The following is a 25,354-nucleotide window of genomic DNA, read 5'->3' as shown; positions in this document are numbered from 1 at the left end:
TCGTTAATGAAAATAGGAGAGCCTGTGGCTAATGACCTGAGAGCAGGGCAGATCTGTTATCATGCCAGCACAGGGGTGGAAAGAGGAGGAGAAGATGAGAAAGAGGAGGAAAGAGCAGGAGGGCGAACTGTTGATGGGTGGACGTTTGGCCCTAATGAAGTACTGTATAGGCAAAATCAGGACAGTGGGTTTAAAACAAAGCCCATCTGAGGAACCTCCCCAACAGGATGCCCTAAAGCCACTTTACATTTGATATTTAAGCACTTGTGTGAAATGTAATTAATATATGTACAGAATCCATCCAATTCAAATACTTCTGTTCATATTTGTATGTAAATTATCTTATTTATACATTGGTGTTTCTTCAACTTAAATTGCAATTTCATGTCCAAGGGGTTGATTTTTATTCAAATGAAAAGCTTAACTTTTACCATAATTGATTCTTCCCAATATATTGCTTTTGGTCTTTTTGTCAACTTCTTTAGTAATTTAAAAAATATATATTAAGCTTTTACCGGGCTAGTGGGGGCATTCCCTGCAGAAAAAACTATTTTCTTGATCTAAACAATATAGCTGTCATTTTAAAGCTTAGAATCTGGACATAACAATGCATATAGCTTGATCCTACAAATTCTTCAATTTTTAATTATCTGACAAATTAGAACAGATTTTTTCCTCATAATTTGCTAATTATAAAAATATATAGATATGAGATAGCTATGTGTTATATATATATCATTGCAAAGGTCTCAATCAGTAAAATCCAATGACAAAATTAGTTTCATTCAGAGGCCAAACTGCAGTGAGCATTAGTGTATGAAATCCCCACTGACACACATAAATAAAATAAACTAAAGACTTTTTGTCACGTTTTTCCTCATTACTTCTTGAAACACACATTTAACATAAACAATGACATGTCATAAACAACAGACTATCCTGATTGAAATGAGCCCAAACACAACATAATATAGTAAGTAGATCTTGAAATATTCCTCAGAGTGTGTACATGGACTGACGATGCACAAATGGGTGCTTAATACATGTTGTGTGCGTGTGTGCATGCACATGTTTGAGGACTTTGTGTGTGCAAACACACATCCACATATGTGCTCATCTAAAGGATTGGGATGCTCCTGAACACTTATTATTTCTGTATTTTCACGTTTAATCCATTATCCATATCCAATGACCACTCATGTTAGCCCGGGAACACCACAGGTGTAACAAAGTGAAATCAGACCAATAAAAATAAATGAAAATTATATTCAAAAAATTGTTTGTGTGATCACATGCCCTGTGTGAACAAAATCATATCATTTTATTTCAAATGGATTAAATAAACTACAGTTTTCAGAACAAATAAATAAATAGTCAGTTTTGACCGGAACACACTATAAAAATCCATGATAACAAAAAGCTATGACAATCTAAATTAGAGTGAAACAAACTAATTATTTTAGTATTTATTGTGGAAAAATTGTTTCTATACATTTTTGAAAAATTACAACTCTCCAACAGTTTTGGTATCACTTCCACCATGTCAAATAATTTTGTTTCGAGCTACGTTTTTTCAAAAGTTGGTGTACTGAGTCAACAACTGTCAGTAAAGAGCATTCTTAAACTCAAACTTGAGACAAGTGATGCAAGTGTAAGTGAAGAAAACAGAAAAATCAAGGTAAAAATCATCTGAGGGCAGAACATTTATATTTGGCGTAATTTCCAATCAATCAGTAATTTTGCCAAATTTAGCAAAAGTTGTGAAAATAATATTTATTCGTGTGCACGTAAGCCCCGTTCACACCATGGGCGGCATGTTGTTAGACTTTGCGATCTGTGGGCATTCCTACTGCTGCTGCCACTCTAAAGTTATTAGTGGACTGCACAACTGGCCATAGTAGCGTTTGAAATGCTGTTTACAGATGTTACTGCCAATAAAACTAAGATATCATACTAATTTGACAAGAAATTGCTCCAAAAATACCCATTCTGTAGGGGAGAGCGTTTTATATAACCAGCAGCAGTGCATAATGCATCGTATCATTAAACAAGATGAGCGTAATATCAATATATGACTCAGTCACTCAGAATGCCGACACGGTTTTCATCGCATCGTTTTATTAGGCCATAACGACGTATGTGGTTAAAGACAAATGATATAGAACAGTGAAAGTGCTCACAGAAACATTTAACTTCTCTGTCTTGTCTGCTCTTGAGTCAACTCCAGTATCTCACACTCACCCTGCCTAGAGATGGATGACGTGAGCCCCTCTGGCTTCACGCTCATTTGTAGTCACTCGCAAATGTTGCTCCCCACGGCGATCTCTGTCGCCAACGGTTGCGACAGCTCATGTCGCCGGAAGTCGCTGTGCTCTCATTGAAAATGAATGGGATGGTGTCGCTGCCAGTGTGAATGGGGCTTTAGGATTCATTCACTGTTTGCTATGAAATTAGCCTAAATTAGCCCAACATTTATAAAATGTCATTTCCATCACCACCATTTTCATATTATAGGTCTGCATGCAATTTGTGCCAGCAGAATACCACAGAAATCTCTGAATATTTCTTCAGAATTCCAACTACACAGCATGTCAGTTTGTTAAAAGTTTTGATAATGCTTGAAATGCAAATAAGGTTATAGTAGGACTATAGTATAGTTAAACTCTGTTTAACACTTTTCATTTTTAAATTCTCTCCACATTATTCCACAGATTTTCTCCAAGACTGAAAACTCTGTCAAGTCCTAATGACTTACATATGAAAGTTATTAAAAAGTGTTACACGTTTATCTGTAATTTTCATCTTGCCACCTGCAATGTGTGGTAAAACACATTGCAACAAAGTCCAACAGAGACTTCAAAGTGTTCTATGTTTGTTTACTGTATGTGTTTGTGTGTGTGTGTACATGTCATGAGGTAAAAACCCCATTATATCTCACATCCACCATTCACCCCAAAGAGCAGGTTAAGTGGACGGTCAAGCCAGAAAGGATGACAGCAGAGATGAGAACAGGGTGCGTTCACTCGCCTCACTAATTGTCAGGAAATCATGAGTGGGAACACAGCACTGGTGGGCTGGAGCAAATGTGGCCATTAGTGTCAGTGTCCTCGGCAGAGCTGGTGTGAGCAAGCGAGAGGTGTGAGACAGGATTGATCAGCTCCACAGAGCACACACTTGGCTTATTAACTGGCTGGTTCGTGATGGATTAGATCCAATCTGCTAATCTGACACCTTGACCTTGTGACAAGAAACGTCACTCACACAAAAACTTCAGCCACTTGTTTTGACTTTGAAATGGGGTCATTCCACAAAGGTAACTGTGATGACGAGGGTGGGGCGGGTGCGCACAGCCAGCCCCCGATCAGGATAATCAGCCGAGGAGAGGGATAAGGCAGAGGCGGATGCGGCAGTTCGAGAGAGAGAGAGCCACATACAGCTGCCGTGCGTTTATGTTTATGTCTTTTTAAGTTTTCATTAAACATTATTTTGACTGTTCAGCTGGTTCCCGCCTCCTCCTCGCCCATTTTAAACCCTGCTATAGTAACTTTTTTTAAAGACACTGCGTCTAATTCACTAACCTGTGTGTGAACGTTGATATATAAAAATACTTTCACTGAACATTTTATTGGGAACCTGTGCATCTTATTCATGTGATTATCAGCCAATCGTGTGGCAGCAGTGCAATGCATAAAATCATGCAGCTTTGTGTCAGGAGCTTCAGTTAATGTTCACATCAACCATCAAATTGGGGAACAAATATGATCTCAGTGATTACAACTGTGGCATGATTGTTGGTGCCACACAGGCTGGTTTGAGTATTTCTGTAACTGCTGATCTCCTGGGATTTTCACAGACAACAGTCTCTATAGTTTACTCAGGAAGGCCATGGTAACTCAGATAAATACTCAATAATAAAATAAACAATTTTGTTCCTAATAAAGTGCTCAATGAGTTTATATATATATATGATAAAGAAAGCATTAATCAGAAGTCAGGTGGGCTGACTGAGGAATTAAGTCTTAATTCTGTCCTTTGTACCACTGGAGAATTCGCAAGGCCAGACTGAGAAGCTGGGCCCCCCTCATTCAAACATCAATTTTTCATCTCTGATATTGAGCATGAGAACATATTTCACCATCAAAGTAGAGAATCTAACTTTATAGACTGTCAACAAATAAAGAAGGTCAAGGGGAGTTGTTTTTAAAGTGCTCTCGCCCTGGACAGGTATGCGAGAAGGTTCGATTCCGGTTCGATTGCGGCATGGGTCATGACCAGATCTCCTTTCCCCATCTCTCTCCCCTGCTTTCCTGTCTCTCTACACCGCCCTATTAGAAAACTGGTTTTACACTAGTAACACCATGGTCATTTATGGTACCTTATAGTATATGTACCATATACTTTACCAAATATGATTCCTACCAAAAATCGTGGTTACTGCGTTTTGTATTGTTTTGTTTGTTTGTTTGATTTGTATTACAATAATTTTGTTTTTTTTTCTGTGGTTTTACAAAAATTATATCAGTTAAAATGTTGTTACTGTAGTAAAACCATAGTACATTTTGTGTGTGAGTTTTTTTTTGTGAGTTTTTTTTACAAATGCCATATTAATGCCACTATAGTTAACTAAAATAGTAAAACATTAGTTTTACCCAGATTTTTGTAAGGGTTGGATAAAGCTATTTTGTGAGAATCCAAAATAATTGAGGGAATGCAAACTGTTGCGAGGCAACTCTTGGCCATTACTACAGTTATTGTTACTACTGTAACACCATAAGAACTACTGTAAAACAAGATTGACGATAGGATGCCATGGCATTGCTATTCAGTTGCTAAATTATTAAGATTGTTTTTTACCGTGTTGCTATGTGGTTGCTAGGGTGTTCTATCTGGTAGGTCAAATGAGCCCATCCTGAAAACTCTATCATATTCTGGTCCCTAGATTATCCTCGGATGCCTCCTTTATTAATTAATTGTTTTTGTTTGATTGTTTGCTTGTTTTGTTATCTGCCACACACTTCTCTAAGTGTTAAGCTTTCTATTCTGAGGTACTGCATCATATCTGTAGCACAAATGGTGCTAGATGCAAATATATGCTAAAGGGTGGTAAAGTGTGATTTTTGTAACATTTTGTACCTGTATGACATGCACAGGAAAATCAAACTCTAATTTAAACTGAATGTGTAAACTGTCATCAATATAAAGATTTACACAGATTCAAATAGCTACTGCGATAACATCAAGCTTTCTTCTACAGGGCATATGTGTGTATGTGTGTATGTGTGTGTGTGTGTGTGTGTGTGGTCTCACATCAACTACAACATATTTAAATGTTATCACAGCTCTCCCAGTGAAATCCTGTTACATCACTACTCGAGAGGTCATGCCATATTCTATGTTTTGTTTGTACAGTTCCCACAGATAAAACAGACATGAGAGGCAAGGCAAAGACAAAAAAGAAAACAACCCCCTGCTCTTTTGCCCAGAGGCGCCAGAACTCGCGGCTTAACACTAAGGCATAATTCATCGCAACTTGAATTAAATTACATCGGAGACTTGGGGTTGCCGTACATTATTGATACACTTACAGCTATTCCATCTGACACAGAAATCTATATTCGCCAACAAAAAATAATGCCTGTCAGAGGCTATTTATGCTTCCCAAACAGAATGTCTGTTTCAACAGCCTGTTACAGAGGGAACTCTGGTAACCACATAAAGATAGAATAAATCTAGACTTTGAAACCAAGCATTTAATCAGGGCTCTGCTCTGGTTTCATTTCAAAAGCCACACACACACAGGCTTGTATAGCATCTTCAATACGTTTTATCTACCATCTAATCTAGAGCTCTTTGTTTTAAATGTGACAAACAGAATCCAGAATTAACTTTTTGTTAACATTTACTGGCCATAAATATTTTAAAATTGGGCATTTTTATTAAAATAAAGTAGGGAATATTTTTTTAATGGTGAATAACTTGGGGTTTCATCGCCAAAGCTAGTTTTTACTTGAATTTTGCAATTGGTGAGTGTTTATTAATGTCATCTTTCTCATCTTTATGACATCATTCCTCCACTGTACTATGTTTGTGAAATTCAGAGAAAAATTTAAGTAGAGAAAACCGTGCCCCTGCTTTATTATTCTCTCTCTCTCTCTCTCTCTCTCTCTCTCTCTCTCTCACATGCACAAACTCTCGCACCCTGTTTTCTTCATCTGTTTTCCCCTGCCCTTCAATTTAAGGAGCAAATGTGCTGAATCTCCTCCTTTCTTTGTTGTGACATTTCAAGATCACGGAGAGCTCTCTAGAATCAGCCTGCTCCATTACAACCAGCTGAATTACTGTAATCTTTTCAAATATCACAATCCCCTTCCATTAGGCCAACCTACTTTTAAGATACTGTGACAGGAGTGTGTAAATACATCTCGACACCACACACACAGCGACAATAAACATATATTAGATAAAAGGGCTAAACAGATCCGGGTGATAGGGTGCAAATAAACTGACATACTTCTAAACAATCTTAGCTGCTATTTACAAACAGAAAAAAAGAAAAGAAAAAATATCTGGCCTTGTAAAGGGTTTTCACACCTGATTTATTTGCTTTGGAGACCCGTTAATGTAGTTTGTTTGTTTTCTGTTTTAACTCTATCTGATTACAAGCATATTGTGAAAACAAGATGAAAGTGTATAGTGTCAACAATGGAACTGAAAAATAATGTTTTTTTTAAACATGTTTCCAAACACAACCCCCATGTGCCATTGATCAGAAAACAGATTAAAAGAAGCCACTGCTTGTGTCATGCTTGTTGCTGTGCCGGGCTGGTTGGGATTCTCAAACAAACAGAGCAATGTTTTGAGAGTGTTAAATTGCTACAGTGCCACTTCAGGGAAGTTCACCTACAAATGTTTAAAAGTTGTCTGCATGTTTAACTGGGATAGGGGAAAGTATTGAGACACTGAAGAAATCACACTACACAGCTACACTTACCCAAGATGCTTGAATTAAAACCATTTTTATCTTACATGAATTTAAAGGGACAGTTCAACCATAAAATGTAATGTTATCATTCACTCATCCTCATGTGATTTAACACAAATGATGATGTTTGGCAGAATATTATTCTCAGTCACCATTTACTTTCATTGCACCTTTTTTCAATGCAATGAAAGTGGATGGTGACTGGGGCTAACATTCTACCAAACATCTCCAATAAATAAAGTAATATCCGTTTGGAACAACATGAGGGTGAGTAAATGATGACACCATTTTTTTATTAAATATCTCTTTAATATTTCCAGATTAATAAATGTTGCTAAATTGCTTATATTATTTACTGAATATATTCACTTTAGTATCTTTCATATTAGCTTCAGTAAGCTCAAATATTCCAGCTAAGCTAAAAAAGTGTTACACTCCAAGCTACATTTTTTAAAACCAACAACACTGGAAAAAAAATTTATCAAATCCAAATTCACATATTTGTGGTGCATCTAACTGGACCCAGATGTGGTGCGTGCCTGCTAAATGAAGCAGGAATGAAAGCACACTAACATTGCCCTGTCACTGCTGTTTGCACCATGTCTTAAAGATAGCTTCAGAGAGGAATCCTTCAGGCAAAAAAAGGGCGGGAAAATAGGAGTCATTTTCTCACATCCTGAGCAGACATTTTTCCCCTTCTCTTCTCACAGCGGTAGATTATCTTCCAATGAAAGCGCATGCCGGGCCTCGGCGCGGCAAGGCAGACACTAAATTGGCCTTCTGACACTCTTGGCACTTATCATACATGCTAATGTGGCGACTTGCGGTGGGCAGGCGGCAAGCCGGCTGGGAGGCCAGGGCAAGCTGAGAGGAGGGCGGGAACGGTAACAGAAATCAGAACGACAACCTCCGCAATGCCTGCAGGAAGCAAGGGCACTGGCAGGGAGGACATGAGCAAAGAATTCACATCATTTGGCTGCAGGCACGGACGGCCATGGTGTGGCATTGCTCTTTACACGTTAAGGGCGTGGAGGGTATAGACAGAGCATTTGATCACATAATAACGGCAGGTAATGGAAAGGATGTGTTCTGAATATGATGTGACGAGATGACTTATGTAGTTCCAAGGTTAGAAAGGTGATGATTCCCAGAGAGAGAGAGATCAAGGCAGCGAAAGACAGGCAAAGAGAGAGAGCGATAACGTGCAGACATATGTCCATGAAAACTCCCAAAGAGGGGGTTTACATGGGGTCATACTACTCTTCTTCATGATAAGTAAATACTGTCATTATCAATAGAACATGTACACAAACATCTCTTTTAAATTAACTTCCAAAAACTACGCAGAAATCATGCAGTAAAAGCGTCAGGTAAATAACAATAGGTTTTGTGAAAAGGAATTGGATTGCGGGTGGTTAGTAAATAATACTGCATGCAAAGGTGTTGCAACTGTTTAGTGAATTTGCTCCACAGTATTCCCCAGGACAGACAGCACAAGGAAAGTTAAAAGTTCCTAAAATGTCTGATAAAATGCAGAATGTACAGAATGGGACTTTGGAAAAAAGCATGCAAACAGATGTAACAGGATTTTATGACTCTAGAATGAGCCATTCAAGGGGATGGAAACCAGTCAAAACAACAATTATGTTGATCTATTTGTAGTGTTTCCCATCCAAATCTGTGCAGTTTATAACTAGTTGCACTCTGCTTTCATTGAATTGTTTTCATTGATAAAATAATCAAGACATAATGAGTGTTTGGCTCCCTAAAGATGAGTTGGCCATTTATATTCCTGCATTGTCTTGTTTACTTTTAATGTCCTTGCTAAGAAAAAAAAGCATCTTAAGGCAAGGCAAGGCAATGCAAGGCCAGGTTAGGTTGGTCATTTGGCTGGTTTTAATAGGGTGCTGAGAACTTTTCAGATTAGAAAGGTTGTGACACCACCCAGACCATATTCGCCAGGTGGGGAAAAGGTTAAAGGAATATACTGGGTTCAATACAAGTTAAGCTCAATCTACAGCATTTGTGGCATAATATTGATTTTCACAAAAATGTATTTTGACCTGCTCCTCCTTTTCTTTAAACCCCCCCAAAACTCTGTGTTTCAGTGAGGCACTTACAATGGAAGCCAATCTGTAAACATTAAAATACTCACTGTTTCAAAGGTTAAGGCATGACTTTAGTGTTATAAAATCATGTACTAACCATTTCTGTGTAACAGTTATAGCCAATTTTACAACTTTGTTGCCATGACGATGGCTCAACAAACTCTAAACCCTAATATGACTGTAAAAATTAGGATTTAAACAACTTTACAGCTCAAATAATACATGAGTTTTAACAGAAGAATTCATGTAAGTGTTTTTATAAAATTATAAGCTTCATATTTCTCCCTTTAAACCCTCAAAGAATTGGCCCCATTCACTTCCGTTGTAGGTGCCTCACCTTGATTATTGCTTTTTTTAAAGAAAAGGAGGAACGAGTCAAAATATTATTTTTTTGTGGTATTTTTCCATTATGCCACAAATGCTGTCGATTGAGCTCAACTTGTATTGAACACAGGAATAAACCAGCTAAGGCCAGCAAACAAGCTTAGACTAGTTTAAGCTGTTATTTTCACGTATTTTTTAATTTTTCCATCTCAAATTTATTTCTAAACAGTTCATTCATCTTAATCTCTATCCATCACATCCCCTTTCCTTGGGATCTAAACTTCCAGCTAGTTAGGGCACCAAGCCCAGTGTACCTGTCCTCAAGTTTGTGGGATCAAGGAAATGTCTCCTAAATGTGTAATGCCTGGATGGATTTCCAGGCTAGATATCAAATGAACAGATCAGGAAACCTGGAGTCTGTAGAGACATCTACCGGCCCAGCTTTTCCAGACTCTGAAACCATTTAGGGTCATTTATGGATATCCAGGTCCCTGGCAGCTTGTGATTGGCCTTACTGGGTCAACAGAGCCTCTCTAGAAAAAGCTACTGAGCATGCCTCACTCTCCGCTTCATAGCCTGGGGTCGGGGTCACAGATGGCGCTTCTGAAGAAGGCGACTCACCAAGCAGGCAGTCGACACACGAAGCTGGCATTCCACAAGCAGAGGGAGATCATTACGGCTGCAGTACAAAATATTTATGATAATAACAATATTACCATGGTAGAATTAGCAAGTCAAATATGCACACAGGCTTGTAGCAGACGATGCTTCAGAGACCACTTTGATCTTGTTGGCAAAGGAACTTGATGATGGCAATTGAAATCAGAAAGAAGAGTTAAATAGAGCGGGAAGACAGGGTATGTGCACAGTGTTTACTGTTTTTCTCAAAGAACATTCCTTGACCTTATTCCTGTTTTCATGCCTCGCATTTGTGGCAAAACATCTCAAATATGATGTCACTCTTAGATCTGAAATGAAGGACCATGACAAAGCTGTCATTTTAAAGGGATAGTTCAGTCGAAAATGAAAATTCTGTCATCATTATGTTGTTCTAAACCCATATAAATTTCTTTCTTCCGTGGAACACAAAAGGAAATGTTAGGCAGAATGTTAGGGACTGAGAGCCTCAGTCACCATTTACTTTCACTCTATGAAAAAAAGCAGCATCAACAATCTTCTTAATTTCTCCTTTTTTGTTCAACAGAAGACATTAAGTGTCAGAAGCATTTGGAATGACATGAGTGTGAGTAAATAAGAATAGAATTTAATTTTAAATGCTTTTTGTATGATCCCCCTTTTCCCCTATTTACCTTTTTCTTAAAACCTCCAAGCTAATGCAAGCAATTCTCCAATGGTCCAATTTAAGCTAACCAGTCGATCAACAGCGAGGTTCCTGCTAAGAGACACTGGGTGAAATGTGTAAAAAAAGAAAGAAATAAAACTCCTCCTTTTTCTAGCACTAGTTGAATAATGAGAACATTTGATGCGATATCATATAAAAATCAATGGCGAGTCAAGGAGAGGCTAGGCTTGCTCTGCTGTCATACTTGGAATGGAATACTGGGATTCGCTGTGTCATTAACCGTGTTTAAATGAATGTTCTGCGTTCAATACAAGTTATAGTTAATCGACAGCATTTGTGGCATAATGTTTATTACCACAAAAAGCAAGGTTACAATGAGGCAATTACAATGGAAGTGAATGGGGCCATTTTTTGGAGGGCTTAAAGGCAGAAATGTGAAGCTTATAATTTTATAAAAGCAATTACATTAATTCTTCTGTTAAAACTTGTGTATTATATAAGCTGTAAAGTTGTTTACATCATCGCTTTTATGGTTGTTTTAGGGTTTTAAGATTTACGGTCTTATATTTTATGGCAAAAAAGCTGTAAAATTGGCTATAACTTTACACAGAACAGGTAAGCAAGAGATTTAATAACACTAAAATCATGGTACCACATATATTGTTTAAGACTTGTGGCTATACTTTTGAAACACAGAGTTTTTTTTTACGTTTATGGATTGGCCCCATTCACTTCCATTGTGAGTGCCTCACTGGAACCCAGATTTGTGCTTTTTTTTATAAAGAGAAGGAGGGACAAGTTACAACATTACACCACAAATGCTGTCGATTGAGATTAACTTGTATTTAACCAGAAATATTCCTTTGAGGAAGCCAAGCTACAAGCCTCTCATGATTTACAGAAGTTAAAATACAATCAAACTTGTCTTTTGAAAAAGCAAGTTATAGTACTACTAACAAAAAATAGATGACTCCATTACTGTAGAATATAACTAACTACATAATTTAAATATATAACTACATCATGAGGGATTTAATCAGGGCCATGCTGTTTTTTCTAGCACAAAAACAAAGAGGGTTTTTTGAATAAATGACTAATCGTCCATAGGGTCACAGCATTACACTACATTGAACAGATAAATGTACTCTAAATATAATACAACTATCATTAAAAACACAGTATGGACAGCATCATTCAACAAAATATTTCACTTTAAAACAAGAACTAAAATTTGAGTAGGGACTTCTGCATAGCAACTCTTATGAACCGTCCCAGTGAACCTATTCACTAAAATGATCAGATTATTTTCCAAACTCCCTCTACACTACTACGTAATGGAAAAAGTATCCTGTTTTGTTATACTTTTTTATATAAAATGTTATACTATTTTGATAACAGTTGAACTACTGTGGCACTAAGGTAAAATGTACACAAGTTAGTAGTGTCACAAATTTGAGTTACTCCCCAAAACTGTCCATCAAAGCCACAAGTCGGTTCTCTTCTCCAGCTCATGGAAAACTGCTGGAGACACATGCTTCTCAGTAATTTGTAAGTATAAGCAACTGAACTTTACTGACAGTGCTGACCTTCATTAAAAACCATGCTAACTGGCTGTCATATAGAATGACACTAGGGTTGTCCTCATTTGGAGAATCGTTCCGAGCAGTGCGAGCTGCATCTGTGGCCCGCCTGTAGAAACCTCAAGGTCAGTAACCGTGTCCCTCCGCTGTCCTTCATTCTCGAAATCTTGGTGAGACATTGGGAATCTAATACAAACCTTAGTGGCAAACATGAAATCACATGACAGGGCATCAGGTGCTAACATGCAAGAAGCATCCATGCCTTGATTTTAAATCTTCTTTCAATCTTTTGCACTGTACACTTTTAACAAGACCATGGAATGACTGCCACATCTTCTTCCAGTCTTCCCTGGCTGAGGGAATTGCGATGGGGAGAGGAGACAGGTCTTTTCTCCAAGCTTGGTATACAGGGATCCAAGACACAATTTCAAGGTTTGTGGCCAGTGCACACCAGTGACTCCTCATCCCCTTGAAAGTACGCTGGATGGGGGAAAGGGGTGACACACACCCACCCTCACTGTCACCCTCTGTGTACAGTGCCCATTATAAGCACACATTCTGCTTCCAGCATCAAATATTAATCTCGGCCCCCGAACTGACAAATTGCAAAGAGGTGAAACCAACTTACCATTTTATTATTGATTTCGTGAAAATGAATCTCGCAGACCTTCTCCACCACGTCTTCATTCTCGAAAGTTACAAAGCCAAATCCTGTGAAGAGGAATAGGAAGAGGATGGAGGGGCCGAGGAAGGGGGGAAGAGGAAAGGGAAAACAAGGAAGAAAGGAAGAGGGGGAAAAAAACAGAACATGATTGAAGTGAACCGACACAGAAGCAGTTAAATGAACAGGAAAAGCAACAAATATCTGTTGATTGCCATTATCGTATGGAGCAGGCATAAATGAGCCACTGAGTCGTGCAGCAATCTTCGTTTTATCTGGTCCTAATGCCATGCAAATTATGTATCTAGTACAGAGCAGGAACTCTTTTGCTGTTAAAATGATGAAGTCCTGGGCACTATTAAAATAGCTTTGAGCCTGTTCCTCAGAGATGGAGGAGGCTCAAAGCTGTTTTAATAGGATTTGGAGAGCCAGCCAGCATCTAAATTCCATTACGAAACATTTGATGTTTCCTTGCAAGCTTTTCAATACATGACACACTGTTTTGCCTCATTTCTAAGTGCATTTACTGAGGATCCATTTTCACCTAGGAGCACAACAGAGTAAAACCATCCACTAAGAACAAGGAAGATTGGCTGATTAACAAAACGTATGAGTCTTAAATTAGACCTTTGTTTGGTTAGAGAGTTCTGATCATTTGTCCAACACATTCACACAAAGATACTCAAATACATACAAATCTGGGGCGGAGAAACGTTCTGAAATGGCCCTGAAGGCGACACATTGTAAACCTTACCATCTTGGCTCTTGATTATTAATTAGGTGATGTAACATTTGCAATTACCGCTTGCACGGTTGTTCAGTCCATGGCCAGTACCAGTTGGCAAAAGCTTCTGTTTGATCTTAAAAATGCTGTTTTATGTAGCTGGTTAAATGTTCTTGGCACTGCTGGCAGGCAAACCAAAACACTTAAAGGGATAGTTCACACAAACATTTTAATTATCTCATCATTTTACCTACACTCATGGCATCCCAGATGTTTATGACTTTCTTTCTTCAGCTGAACACAAACAAAGATTTTTAGAAGAATATTTCAGTTGTAGGTCCATACAATGTAAGTGAATGGGTACCAACATTTGGAAGCTCCAAAAGGACATAAAGGCAGCTTAAAAGTAATCCATAAGTCTCCAGTGTTTAAATCTATATCTTCAGAATTGATATGATAGGTGTGAGAAACAGATCAATATTTAAGTCAGTTTTTTACCATAAATTCTCCTCCCAGTCAAGTAGGTGGTGAAATGCACAAAGAATGCAATTGCCAAAAATAAAAGAAGAATGTTATAGTGGAGATTTATAGTAAAAAAGGACCTCGATATTTATCTGTATCTCCCCCACACCCATACCCACGCTTCGGAAGATATGGATTTAACCACTGGAGCATTATGGGTTATTTTTATGCTGCCTTTATGTTCTTTTGGAGCTTCAAACTGCTGGTACCCATTCACTTGCATTGTGAGAACTTACATAGCTGAAATAATCTTCTAAAAACCTTTGTTTGGGATCAGCAGAAGAAAGAAAGTCATACACATCTGGGATGGCATGAAGGTGAGAAATGATGAGAATTACATTTTTTGGGTGAACAATACCATTAAAATATAATCCTCATTTACCTCAAAAGTGGGTGGACAATATTGCTAGCCTGGCATACATGAACTTACAAAAACAGATACAAAAAGAGCAAAGACGGAGCACTTATAAATCGGCTCGGATGCCCTGCTGCTTTTAGACAAGGCTTTTGGCTTTAAAGAAAGTGAGAGATAAGCCCTGGGGTCAAAAGGACAAACGGGTTGACAGAGAGCCCAAAACAGGAAGCTGCAGAGCCCCTCTCAATGCCGGCCGTGATAAGAGCAGATGAAGAGGCGGGAAGGATGATAACAGGGCACGAGATAAACAAGCCAGTGGCTTCTGGCCCTGTACCGCACATCCTCGCCACAATTATATGTACAGTTTGTTTTGTTTAGGGAAGAAAACACCACCTGAATTATCTGCTCTCTGACTCCAAGACACAGTGGCATCCACTTCCCGCCCAGCTGGGGTAAACACAAAGGTTTCGGTTGAGGTGGATGGCACACTGTTTGGAGTCCACAGAATGTGGTTGTAGACAGATTGATGGGGTATTAGTAGTCTTGAGCAGCCAGAACTGCAGCAGCAAAAGGTGTGGTCTGTAGCTTATTCTTGCCAAGAACCACCCATAAGAGCCACCAGACTGACATGTATAGTAAAGCAAGAAATTACAAATCGTATTTTTTGTATGGGTCGTTTAGGGGTGGGATTATCTGAGATATGCTATGTTAATCTACAGTCAGCCAGTCATAATTGCAAAATTGAGGAAGCGCTGAACATCAGTGTGAATTTTTATTTTTTTCTTAGTGCCTTCCTGAGCATATGTCCTACAAATGTAAAAAAAAATTCTGTCAAAAAAAAAAAAAGCCTTACATTTTTATCCTTTCTAAAAAAAGTTTTCCAAAAAAAAATACAAAATCGAATTTTTATATGTTTTGATTTTTTTTTCCTGTCTAAAATTTTTTTTAAATTACATTTCACAGTGTGATTCAAGGCTTTTGAACAAAATATAAACAGGTTTATTGACTGGCTGACAGTATCTTTTCCCGCTTATTACACAGCTACTTGCCAAATACATTTTTAAATGGACATAAAGTAATGATTTGAATTTTTTACATAATTATGTAAAATATTACATAAAAAAGAAAAAGAGCACTGGGCATTAAATCTCCTAAACTTTCATTCACACTATTAATCTGCAGGTAGACTATTGCTATTCATGTTACCATAAACATGAAGCCACAATCATAAAGCTGATTTCATGATTCGCATCGAGTTGAACTCCACATGAAAAGCGCTAGCAGACAAAAATATCTCCTGCATTTGGTGATAGTTTAGACTTGATGTGCTTCTGTGGTAATTAAAATGTACCTTACTTAGACTAAAAAAAATACTTTATTTCTATTACAAGTCCCATCTGAGCTTGTTTTGTACTTCAAATGGCACCATTTAATCACTGACACTGAAGCGCTGTTGAGTGTGTGTTGTGAAGTTTGCGTCGGTGAAATTACTCTGGACGGGCACGTCGAAAATGTTTTGCCCTTCCTACAAGTGTTTATGCTGTTTTAATGGTAAATGCATTAATCACAATTAAGAAAAATTAATGAAATAACTAAGCGCGTTAACGTTAATTCTGACAGCTCTACATAGTACATGACTTTTTGCATAATAAATAAATGTATAGTCAGATTAGCATTTAATAGATCGATAAACAGTTTTCCAGGTTCACGTGCATTATGTATCAGACAGCTTATGAACAGCCTGTGGACATTCCAAGGCCGTGTTGTCTGAAGCAAAGACTAGGCTACAACCATATGAGGGCTTTGTATTGGGGCATGAGGTAATTAAGGGCAATTATTGTATGTACAGGCTGTGTGGGTGATCTACAGTCATTGCCGCCTTGCCATTTACTATGGAGTTGTCGGCCCTGGATGATGGCCAGTACCCCCTCATCAACCCTTCAGTCTGGGCTTAGCAACCTCTCGGGCTGACATCATTGACAGGAAGTGAGTTACAGGAGCAGCCGCCCCATGGGAGGATGCTGGAACAGGATTCACAGCCAATTACCCAGTGACCTCGTCTCTCGCAATGGCTTCCTGTACAAGCCTATTAGAGCATCCTGTGACTGATCAGACCTGATGATTCGACTGCAGGCCGGACCAGGTCTCACAGTGTCCTCCAAGGTCATACATCTGACACTCTCTCCACTCTATTTCGCTGTCTACCATGATCCACCTTTCCTAGTATAGATCTTAAGGTCATGGACATGAATGAGAGGATTGGGTGTAAGAAGACACTTTTTTCTTTGTTTCTTGCTGAGCTAGCCTGAAGCATCTCCATAGTTGTTGCTTTTATGTCCTTAAAATAACACAGTAGTACTACCGAAAATTACATTTGTCATAATTTACTCTTACGTCATTCCAAACCTGTATAACTTTCTTTCTTCTGTGGAACACACAAGGATATGCAAAACCAAAAAAGCAGCATAAAAGTAAAACTCTTTAGAAGCCATATGATAGCTTTGTGTGAGGAACAGACACAAATTGAAGTCTTTATTTACTGAAAATCTAGCCTGACAGCCGTAGTCACAATTTATAAAAGAGAAGCTTGGACAAACTTTGACAAAACTCAAAAGCAGGCTGACTGCACCAGCTAATCAGAAAATATGTCACTTTTCTATCTGTGGATAAGCTTGTGCTCTCTCAGGGCCTGATTACTGCTGCCTTATGTCCCTTTGTTCATCTTCTATTCATCTACCTTTGTTCATCTTCTATTCATCTACCTTTGTTCATCTTTAAAAAAGGATTTAACAGGAATCATCTAAAGCTGTGTTTGTACAGCCAGGGCGGCAATAACCACATGCAAACAATTAGCATGAAATGCTCAAAGCTTGTATCTGCAGCGATGTGCGCTTCTCTGTGATGCACGCTGAGCACAGGCTAACTCATGCAAGGGTGGCTCTTTACAGAGCGCCCCTCTGCGTGGAGGAAACATCCCTGGCGATTTCAGCCCAGAGACATTTACATGTGTCTGCAGGCCCAGGGCTGATGGGCCTGCCTTTGAAATCATGAGAGGCAGTTAGTTTTTCATCTCGTGCCTCCGCGCCCTTATCAGCCACACAGCGACCAGTTCTGACAACCAACAAATCAGCTGTCTGGAGCAATTTCTCAGCAGCCGGGAGGGAGCTGGCACACGTTGGGTGGTTTGGGGAGCCTGCCGGAAGCGATGGGGAGGGGGAGGAGGGGTTCCAGTACATGCACCCAACAGGAAAACACCTGAAATAGACATTTCTCTACCAGTTGATGAGTCTAGTGTCAATCCTAAATTATTACAAAAGTGCAGAATTTGACTTCCATTCTTACTCAATTAATGTTAAATTACTGCATATGTAGTTGACAAAGTGTACATGGAAATGTTTTAATCAATATCAACATTATTGGATCAAATTAATGTACTTGGGCTGTAACTAACAATTATTTTGATAATCGATTAATCTTCGATTATTTCTACAACTAATCGATTAATCGGATAAAAGGGAAATTTTATTTCCTGTATTTTATTAAAATATGGTTTTTCATAAAACTTAAAAGATAAAAGGCGTAAGGATTTGGTTTGATTTACTTTACTGAATTCACGATTCTATACTCTCACAAAACTTTGAAGAAAGCCTGAAGAGAAGAGCCTGAACAAAGCCTGAAGAGTCAGGAAAAGTTAAGTTTGAATTTATTATCATTATTACTTTAAGGACATATGCAAAACAGTTCCTTTAGTTGTAAAACTTAACAAAAAATGCTCATCATTAAAGAGTAAAATGATCAAAAGGGCATGGAGTGGGACAAAAAACCAGCCCAGATGGTAGAGGCCAATGGTGACAAGAATTGAAATATTAATAAATCTCCCCAGCTGAAAAATGCCTAATTATGTTAGATATATATCATTGTACATTGACACTGATTACATATAGTTAAATATTTTAATATCAAAGTTTTTACAATAGTAAATTGTAAATATGTTTATCAAGTAAAATAATGTTTGCCATAATATACATTTACTAGTGAAATCAGACATTACATTTACATTTATTCATTTGGCAGATGCTTTTATCCAAAGCGACTTACAAAACAGGAAACATTTTGCATTATCAGGAGGACTTTCAAATATGAGGACACATTATATTAAGCATTACATACAGTATAATATAGTACAATCATCTGTAAAACCAGTGCAAATTCACTGTATTACATGCCCTATCATGAGCCGGAGAAGAAGAAGAAAAAAAAACTTTAAAAACCAGCACACCTTGACTGCTGAGACTTCAGTCTGATATCCATGAAAGCTGCACAATTGATTACACTGAAACTGAAATCGTGGTATGATGTAAATGATTAGCTGCCTTTCTCCATTCGGTCAGTTTGATTGACACGGATGCACGTGCGCGCTTGCTCAGAGTTTAACAGACTCGCTTGTAAGAACAAACAGATTTGTAAAATACATGGCTGATTTAATATGCATAACATGTTTGCGTTATGAACATAGAAAATAGCAGTAAAATGTAAGTGATGCGCTGGAGAGAAACAACTCTTGTGCATCAAACAGCACATTCAGTTTGTCAGCGCACGTAATGCAGCAACCACTCCATATTAACTGTATGCTTATTATCTTCTTTGAAGTGTTTATTAAGTGCTCTTGTCCGCTGGACAACTTGGGTCGTGTTTTTTCCGCTTCAACTTCTCTCCGTTGTATTTTAAATGAGTTTCAGTGAAGTGACGTCACTGACGGGGCTTCTCAGGGCTTACCACAAATATCCAACTAATCGATAATGAAATGTAGTTGTCAATTATATCCATTATGGGCGTTGCAGCCCTAGATTGTGTTTTAAAATTCCGATTTAAACTATATATTTTTTTTACCATTTTTATTCACTTTTTTGCATTAACTCACTCTTTTTAAATGGCTCAGCGGTGTGAAATATAGGCTACATTATTAAAAGTACACAAATTTCATGTAGTCTCTTATTTAATATGAGGTCATAAAAACTGTATGCTTAATAATAAAAGAATAAACAAAATGCTACTGAGAATATTTTTTTTATAGAGTATAGTATGTCATGCCTCAGGTTACATCAACTTACATCAACAAAAGTATTTCATGTTAATTATCCATACATAGCAGGAAAATATTTTAAGAGAGATTATACGTATGGAGAATTGAAGAATTAATGAATGAATGAATGACATACTAGATTCTTTTTTTATCACGAAGTTGTTGGTATTAATCAGATCTTGACAGGTATGGGCATTAAATGTATTTTTAGTACAAATGCAGGGTGCCAACAATTTGAGGAATGATGTTCCATTACTTTTCCAGTCGTTTGTGATTTGCCTGTTGAATGTTTAATATTTATATACAGACTGAATCATTAAGATAAATTAGTTAAACTGGTTCAAAATAATGATTCACTCGTAAGTCAGACAACACTTAACAAGAACATATTTAGCCGATTAAACATCTTAGAGCAGAGCTTAACTACAAAAAAATCCCTAATATTTCCTGGTTTTCCATGACCCTTACAATGACGAAAGTACCATTTTCACATCTGATAACTACAATCGGCTACTGTCTAACAACATCAAGTGTAGCGGGAAAGATCGGGTAACGATCTTGCACGCTGACTTTGCTAGAGCTCATCGCTCTATTGACAGGGTGATCTCTTGACTGAGCATTGGAAACGGCAGCAAATCAAAAACCCTCCACACCACTAATGACGAGAGCGACTAGGTGGATAACAGGATCTCTTAATGAAGTGCAGATATCAGGGCCCTCTCCGCATCCCCTGCAAAGTCAAGCGAAATAGAGGATGGAACAATGCAAAACAACAGCTGCCTCTGTGCTGGAGGAGACGTTGCATTTTTCCACCTCAAACACCCTGAGGCATTATCTCGCTCAGTTAGTGACTTAACCACTCTGAACAAGCCATTTCCTTACATTGGAAACCACTTCTGCCTTACAGCCCACCTACACCAATGTGCCATTCCCACAAAACACGCACATCTGTTTCAAAGCTGTACCGCTTGAGCAAAAAACACATCTATTTTTTTTTCCCTTTTAACTCGTCTTGAGATCCCTCAATGACAACACATGGATTTCCAATCTCGGGGAGGATAATAAGTGTTAGTGGCTATTATGGAGGCGTCTGGCCACCATCTCACACTTATTAGCCAGAGCGAAGCAGACCGGGTCTCAACAGACACACAGACATTCACAGCCTCTTACAAAACAAAGAGCCACTGCCACGGTGAATGCCAGTCCCCCTTGGAGCCCAGCACAAATAAAATTAAAATGCTAAATCAATGAGTCTTCCTCTGACCTTTGCTTAAAAAGCCGAGGGTGCCCGGAGCAGTTCGATGTATTTAAAGGGAAGAGGTACACAACCAAATCAGATATTATTACCGCCGCCTCGTATCCTTTCCAGAGACCAGATATGGTAAATAGATTGCGTGTTGCATATTAAACGGCAAGGAAAAAGGCATCCTTTTCTCCTGGTGGCCTACGGACATTCTCATAAATGCACCGACACACTTGCATGTGCGCACATGCCAAATGAATGCACACCGTTTAGTTTGCAAAACTAAATGGATGGCGTATCGCCTAAATCTGATTCATATGATGGTATGCAAGATCAGATCCTGAATAATATATGACCACAGGATGGAAGGAGAGTTTTAAGATGGAAAATATTAAAACAAGCACAGCATTAGTGTAAATAAAAAGTCCCTGTCTGCTGCAAAAGTTTGGAACCTCAAAAATCTCCATGCTGAAAAACAAAACAAAACAAAAAACAGATGGGTATAGTGTTTTAGATGTTAAAATATCTTCCTCTATCCCATCTTAATGTGCAGATACAACTATTAAATAAGCAATTTGTAGTTTGATCTCCCTGAAGTTGGAAAAGTGGCTGTGTGGCGCTCTTAAAGGGATAGTTAACCCAAATATTTTAAATCTCTCATCATTTACTCACCCTCATACCTCGCTTCTGAAAATATGGATTTAACCACTGGAGTCATATGGATTACTTTTATGCTGCATTTATGAGCATTTGGGACTTTCAAAGTTCACCGTTCACTTGCATTGTATGGACCTAAAGAGTTGAGATATTCTCCTAAATGTCTTTGTGTTCTGCAGAAAAAAGGTAGTCACCTGAGATGGCATGAGGGAGAGTAAATCTGAGAATATCTCAATGTTAAAGTGAACTATCCCTTTAACATTGCACCGTTTTTTTTTTTTAGCTGTCCAAAATTAGAGGCCAAACGATTAGCTTTTTAATGGCATTCCCAATTCCAAGAGTGGGGTGGCTAATGGTCAAAATAAACATGTGATATAGACTAATACAATTTAAATAAAGCAATTATGATGTAAACATATATGTTGTATGTATAAAAAGTATCAATGTAAAACAATGTAATAAATATACAAAATGTATATATATACATTTTGTATATTTATTACATTGTTTTACATTGATACTTTTATATATATATATATATATATATATATATATATATATATATATGAATACAGAAGATGTGCGTTTTCCATTGACATTGACTGTTTAAGATTTTGGAAATTACTCAATGGAGAGCCAACAGTTATCAGCCAGTAATCTCAAAACGGCCCAAAATCAGCAGATTAATCAGCCTAGAAACTATATCATCCAATCAATTTCCAACACAGTAACATTGGCTAAACCAATTGCGTGTGGCTGGTTACCAGTTTAAGGTATGTTTTGGGAACATTCAAGTTGGTTTCCAATGGTCATCTACCAAATTGAATAGTTGGTGCCATTGTCAGATAAGCCTTGCCAATCTAAAACTAGGCATTGGAATTTTAAGTGGGTCCAAAATAATCTTTGCTTCATCATGGTTTTCTAAAGATATCTGGTAAAATGCGGTCTATCTATTCCAAAGTTTCAGCATCCCAAAGCACAGTTGGGTATCTCGCACCAGTATAAAGGAAAACTTATGACACAGCTGTACTGCATGCTTTCTGCATCTCACCCCTGTAATAAATGCTAAGCAGAGCTGCTTTTCTAAACACAGTTTGCTGATTCTGAGGCATAAAATCCTGTCCGGTGACATTAGCATCTCCTTCTGTTACAGGCGGGTGGCCGCCACAGTGAGGAGGTGACAGGGCAATATTCAACGGCATAAGTTAGCATATGTCTGAATGTGTGTGAGAAGAGTTATTTTTTTGGTTTATCATGTTTTTCCCAATATACTTTTGAATCTAACCGCTATCAATTAATTTCTACTCACTCTGATAAACGGGCCCCCTTCCTCATCCATTAATAATGAAAGGAGAAAGCACTACGAGAACATCCGTCAGCACGTTTAATTTTTTTCCTCTGCAGACAGTTGGCTCGCATGTGCTTGGAGGAGCTCTATTCTTCAGGTTGAAGACACCCATGGGGAGTGGAGAGAATGATCCTTAGGAGTCAATAAATAGATTGGCATGCATCGATGGGAGTTTGCGGCCTTATTTACACATCCGCTTAATCAAAAAGACGACGGGCAGGGAGAAAAATAGCCTCTTGGTAAGCTCTCTGCAACTTGGAACTCTTGTAAACTAAATGAGACTAGACAGCATAATCGATTGTAGCTCCAGCCACCCCACTACATTATAATGACTTGGGAGAGACATTGCTCTTCGAGAAACTGGAGAGAGGACCAAAAAAAAGAAGTTTGAAAAATGGAGAGAAGTATAAAAAAATGAAAACTTCTTGGAGCTGAGTGCCGTAGCTGACACTGTATTAATCTTTAACACCAGTCGAGTGTGTGTGAGGTTTGGTGGATCTCAAGGGCTTGGAGATAAACTATGCCACGATACCAGAAAACTAGAGGCACCTGCCATTGGAATGTTAAAAGAATATTTCGGGTTCAATAAAAGTTATGCTCAATCAACAGCATTTGTGGCACAATGGTGATTATGACAAAATAATCGAGGTTAAGTGAGGCACTTACAATGGAAGTGAATGGGGTCAATCTTTGGAGGGTTTAAAGGCAGAAATGTGAAGTTGTATAATTGGATGTAACTTTACACAGAAAAGGTTTAGAAGCAATTTCATCACACTAAAATCATGTTAACACACATATTATGTCTTGTGACAATATTTATGACACAGTAATTATTTTAACATTCACGGATTGGGCCAAGACAAAAATAATTAAGCCATAAATGCTATCAATTGAGTTTACCTTGTATTGAACCTGGAATGTTTCTTTAAAAAACAAGTTTTACTAGCATAAGTGAATAAACACACCAACGCTGACAATGGCTGCATCCGAATTCCTGTACTTTCATTCTAGGCATGTTGTGAATTCTATCAAGAAATTTCTTCCTGTCCCTCTAGGACCCCAAAGCGGTTTTATTGGCTAAAAGTTGTTTTGGGTATTCTATATGGTCGCTTGAAGATTTATGTTGTCTTAATAATTAAATTACTTGAAATTATCAGTTAATGTTGTGTAAGCTAGAAAAAGTACAGTATATGACATATAATAGGGCATAACCAAAGCAACAAATTGTCAAGTTAAACGTTTTTCTTTATGTTCTCAGTTAGCATGCTAACTGATTAGCCTGCTAAGCTAACATTCCATTGTATGCCCCCTATAGTTAGCATGCTAAACAATTATCCTACTTAACATATTCTGCACAAGTTTTTTCATGTAATTATGTTAAAAGTTTTAATTTCTTGCCATATGGATTTATTTACATGATCAGCTACAACAGTAATTCATAAAAGATACTACTGGTCAGGCATTACAAACAACTACCCAAGTGGGACTATATTTTATGGGGAGACTGAATACTGCACAATGTCAACCATACTAATGTTGCAAGGAAGCATGCATATTCACATGCAGGGATTGTACTAACAAGACATTTTTCCTATTATATTGTCATGGTGGAATGTGGGAAAGATCTAGGAAGTCATCCTTTGAAAGGGTGCCCTACCTTTGGTTAAAAGAACTAACATTAAGGTCACTGGCGGACCCTTGCAAGTGGCACTGAAGATTAATGTCAACATTAGGTCCTCCAAAAGCCACCTAACTAAAATACCAGCCACTTCAGAAGAAGCCATTCCCCTCTAATGGCTAATGATCTGAGTTCTTCCTCCCTCATTACAGAAGATGGATGAATGGAGAGATGCAATATGTGCACAGTCAGCAGGGTACATCTGCACGAATGTGGAGCACAGTTCAGAGAGAGAAAGAGACTGGGGACATGGACACCCTGAACCTAAACAACTGATTCAGTTACTTCAATTCAATAAAGTGAGTAAAATCTTATATCACAAGTTATAAATAAAAGATAACCTACCAACTCAGCCCAAGTAGAACTTTTAACTAAACTTTAAGGTGTAAGTACATCTAAGACACCAATTTATCTGAAAGAAGCTCTATAAATCCACTTTTTCTGGGGGAGCCACTTTTTCTTTTTCTTTAGGGAGTCCCAGACAAGTTTTCTCAGAAATACCTGAGAAACTGATATGATATAAAGTAAATTAGATCTCATGTTCTGTTGTGGTCTGAAAGACCCCTAGTCCCATTAATAAAAAATAATAAAAAATACAAATTAACAACGACATGTCAGTTGACATTTAATGACACTGACGAAAACTGATTATAGACAAAATGTAATATGCTTTCACTGTCCTCTATAAAAGAAAATGTTACATTACTTATGTTTAGGTCTTAGAGGCCGCAGAAATAAACTATGAATAAATGCAATTACTTTTCACATACTAAGACTTTCTGAGTA

General features: G+C 37.9%; 1 protein-coding gene across 7 annotated transcripts in view; it reads right to left on the bottom strand.

Moving 5' to 3' along the window:
• The window catches only part of LOC127629652 (RNA-binding protein Musashi homolog 2-like), a 363,022-nt gene that overhangs the window by 75,431 nt on the left and 262,237 nt on the right, over positions 1 to 25,354 (bottom strand). For all 7 annotated transcript variants that reach the window (XM_052106790.1, XM_052106789.1, XM_052106791.1 and 4 more), the window contains exon 8: positions 12,926 to 13,008. In XM_052106790.1, coding sequence (XP_051962750.1) covers positions 12,926 to 13,008 — 83 coding nt within the window. The remainder of the gene's footprint in view (positions 1 to 12,925; positions 13,009 to 25,354) is intronic.

The sequence above is a fragment of the Xyrauchen texanus genome, chromosome 36 (assembly GCF_025860055.1).
Source record: "Xyrauchen texanus isolate HMW12.3.18 chromosome 36, RBS_HiC_50CHRs, whole genome shotgun sequence".
Taxonomy (NCBI): Eukaryota; Metazoa; Chordata; class Actinopteri; order Cypriniformes; family Catostomidae; genus Xyrauchen; species Xyrauchen texanus.
Note: the sequence above shows the minus strand (reverse complement) of the source record. Positions and strands in the feature narration are given on the sequence as shown.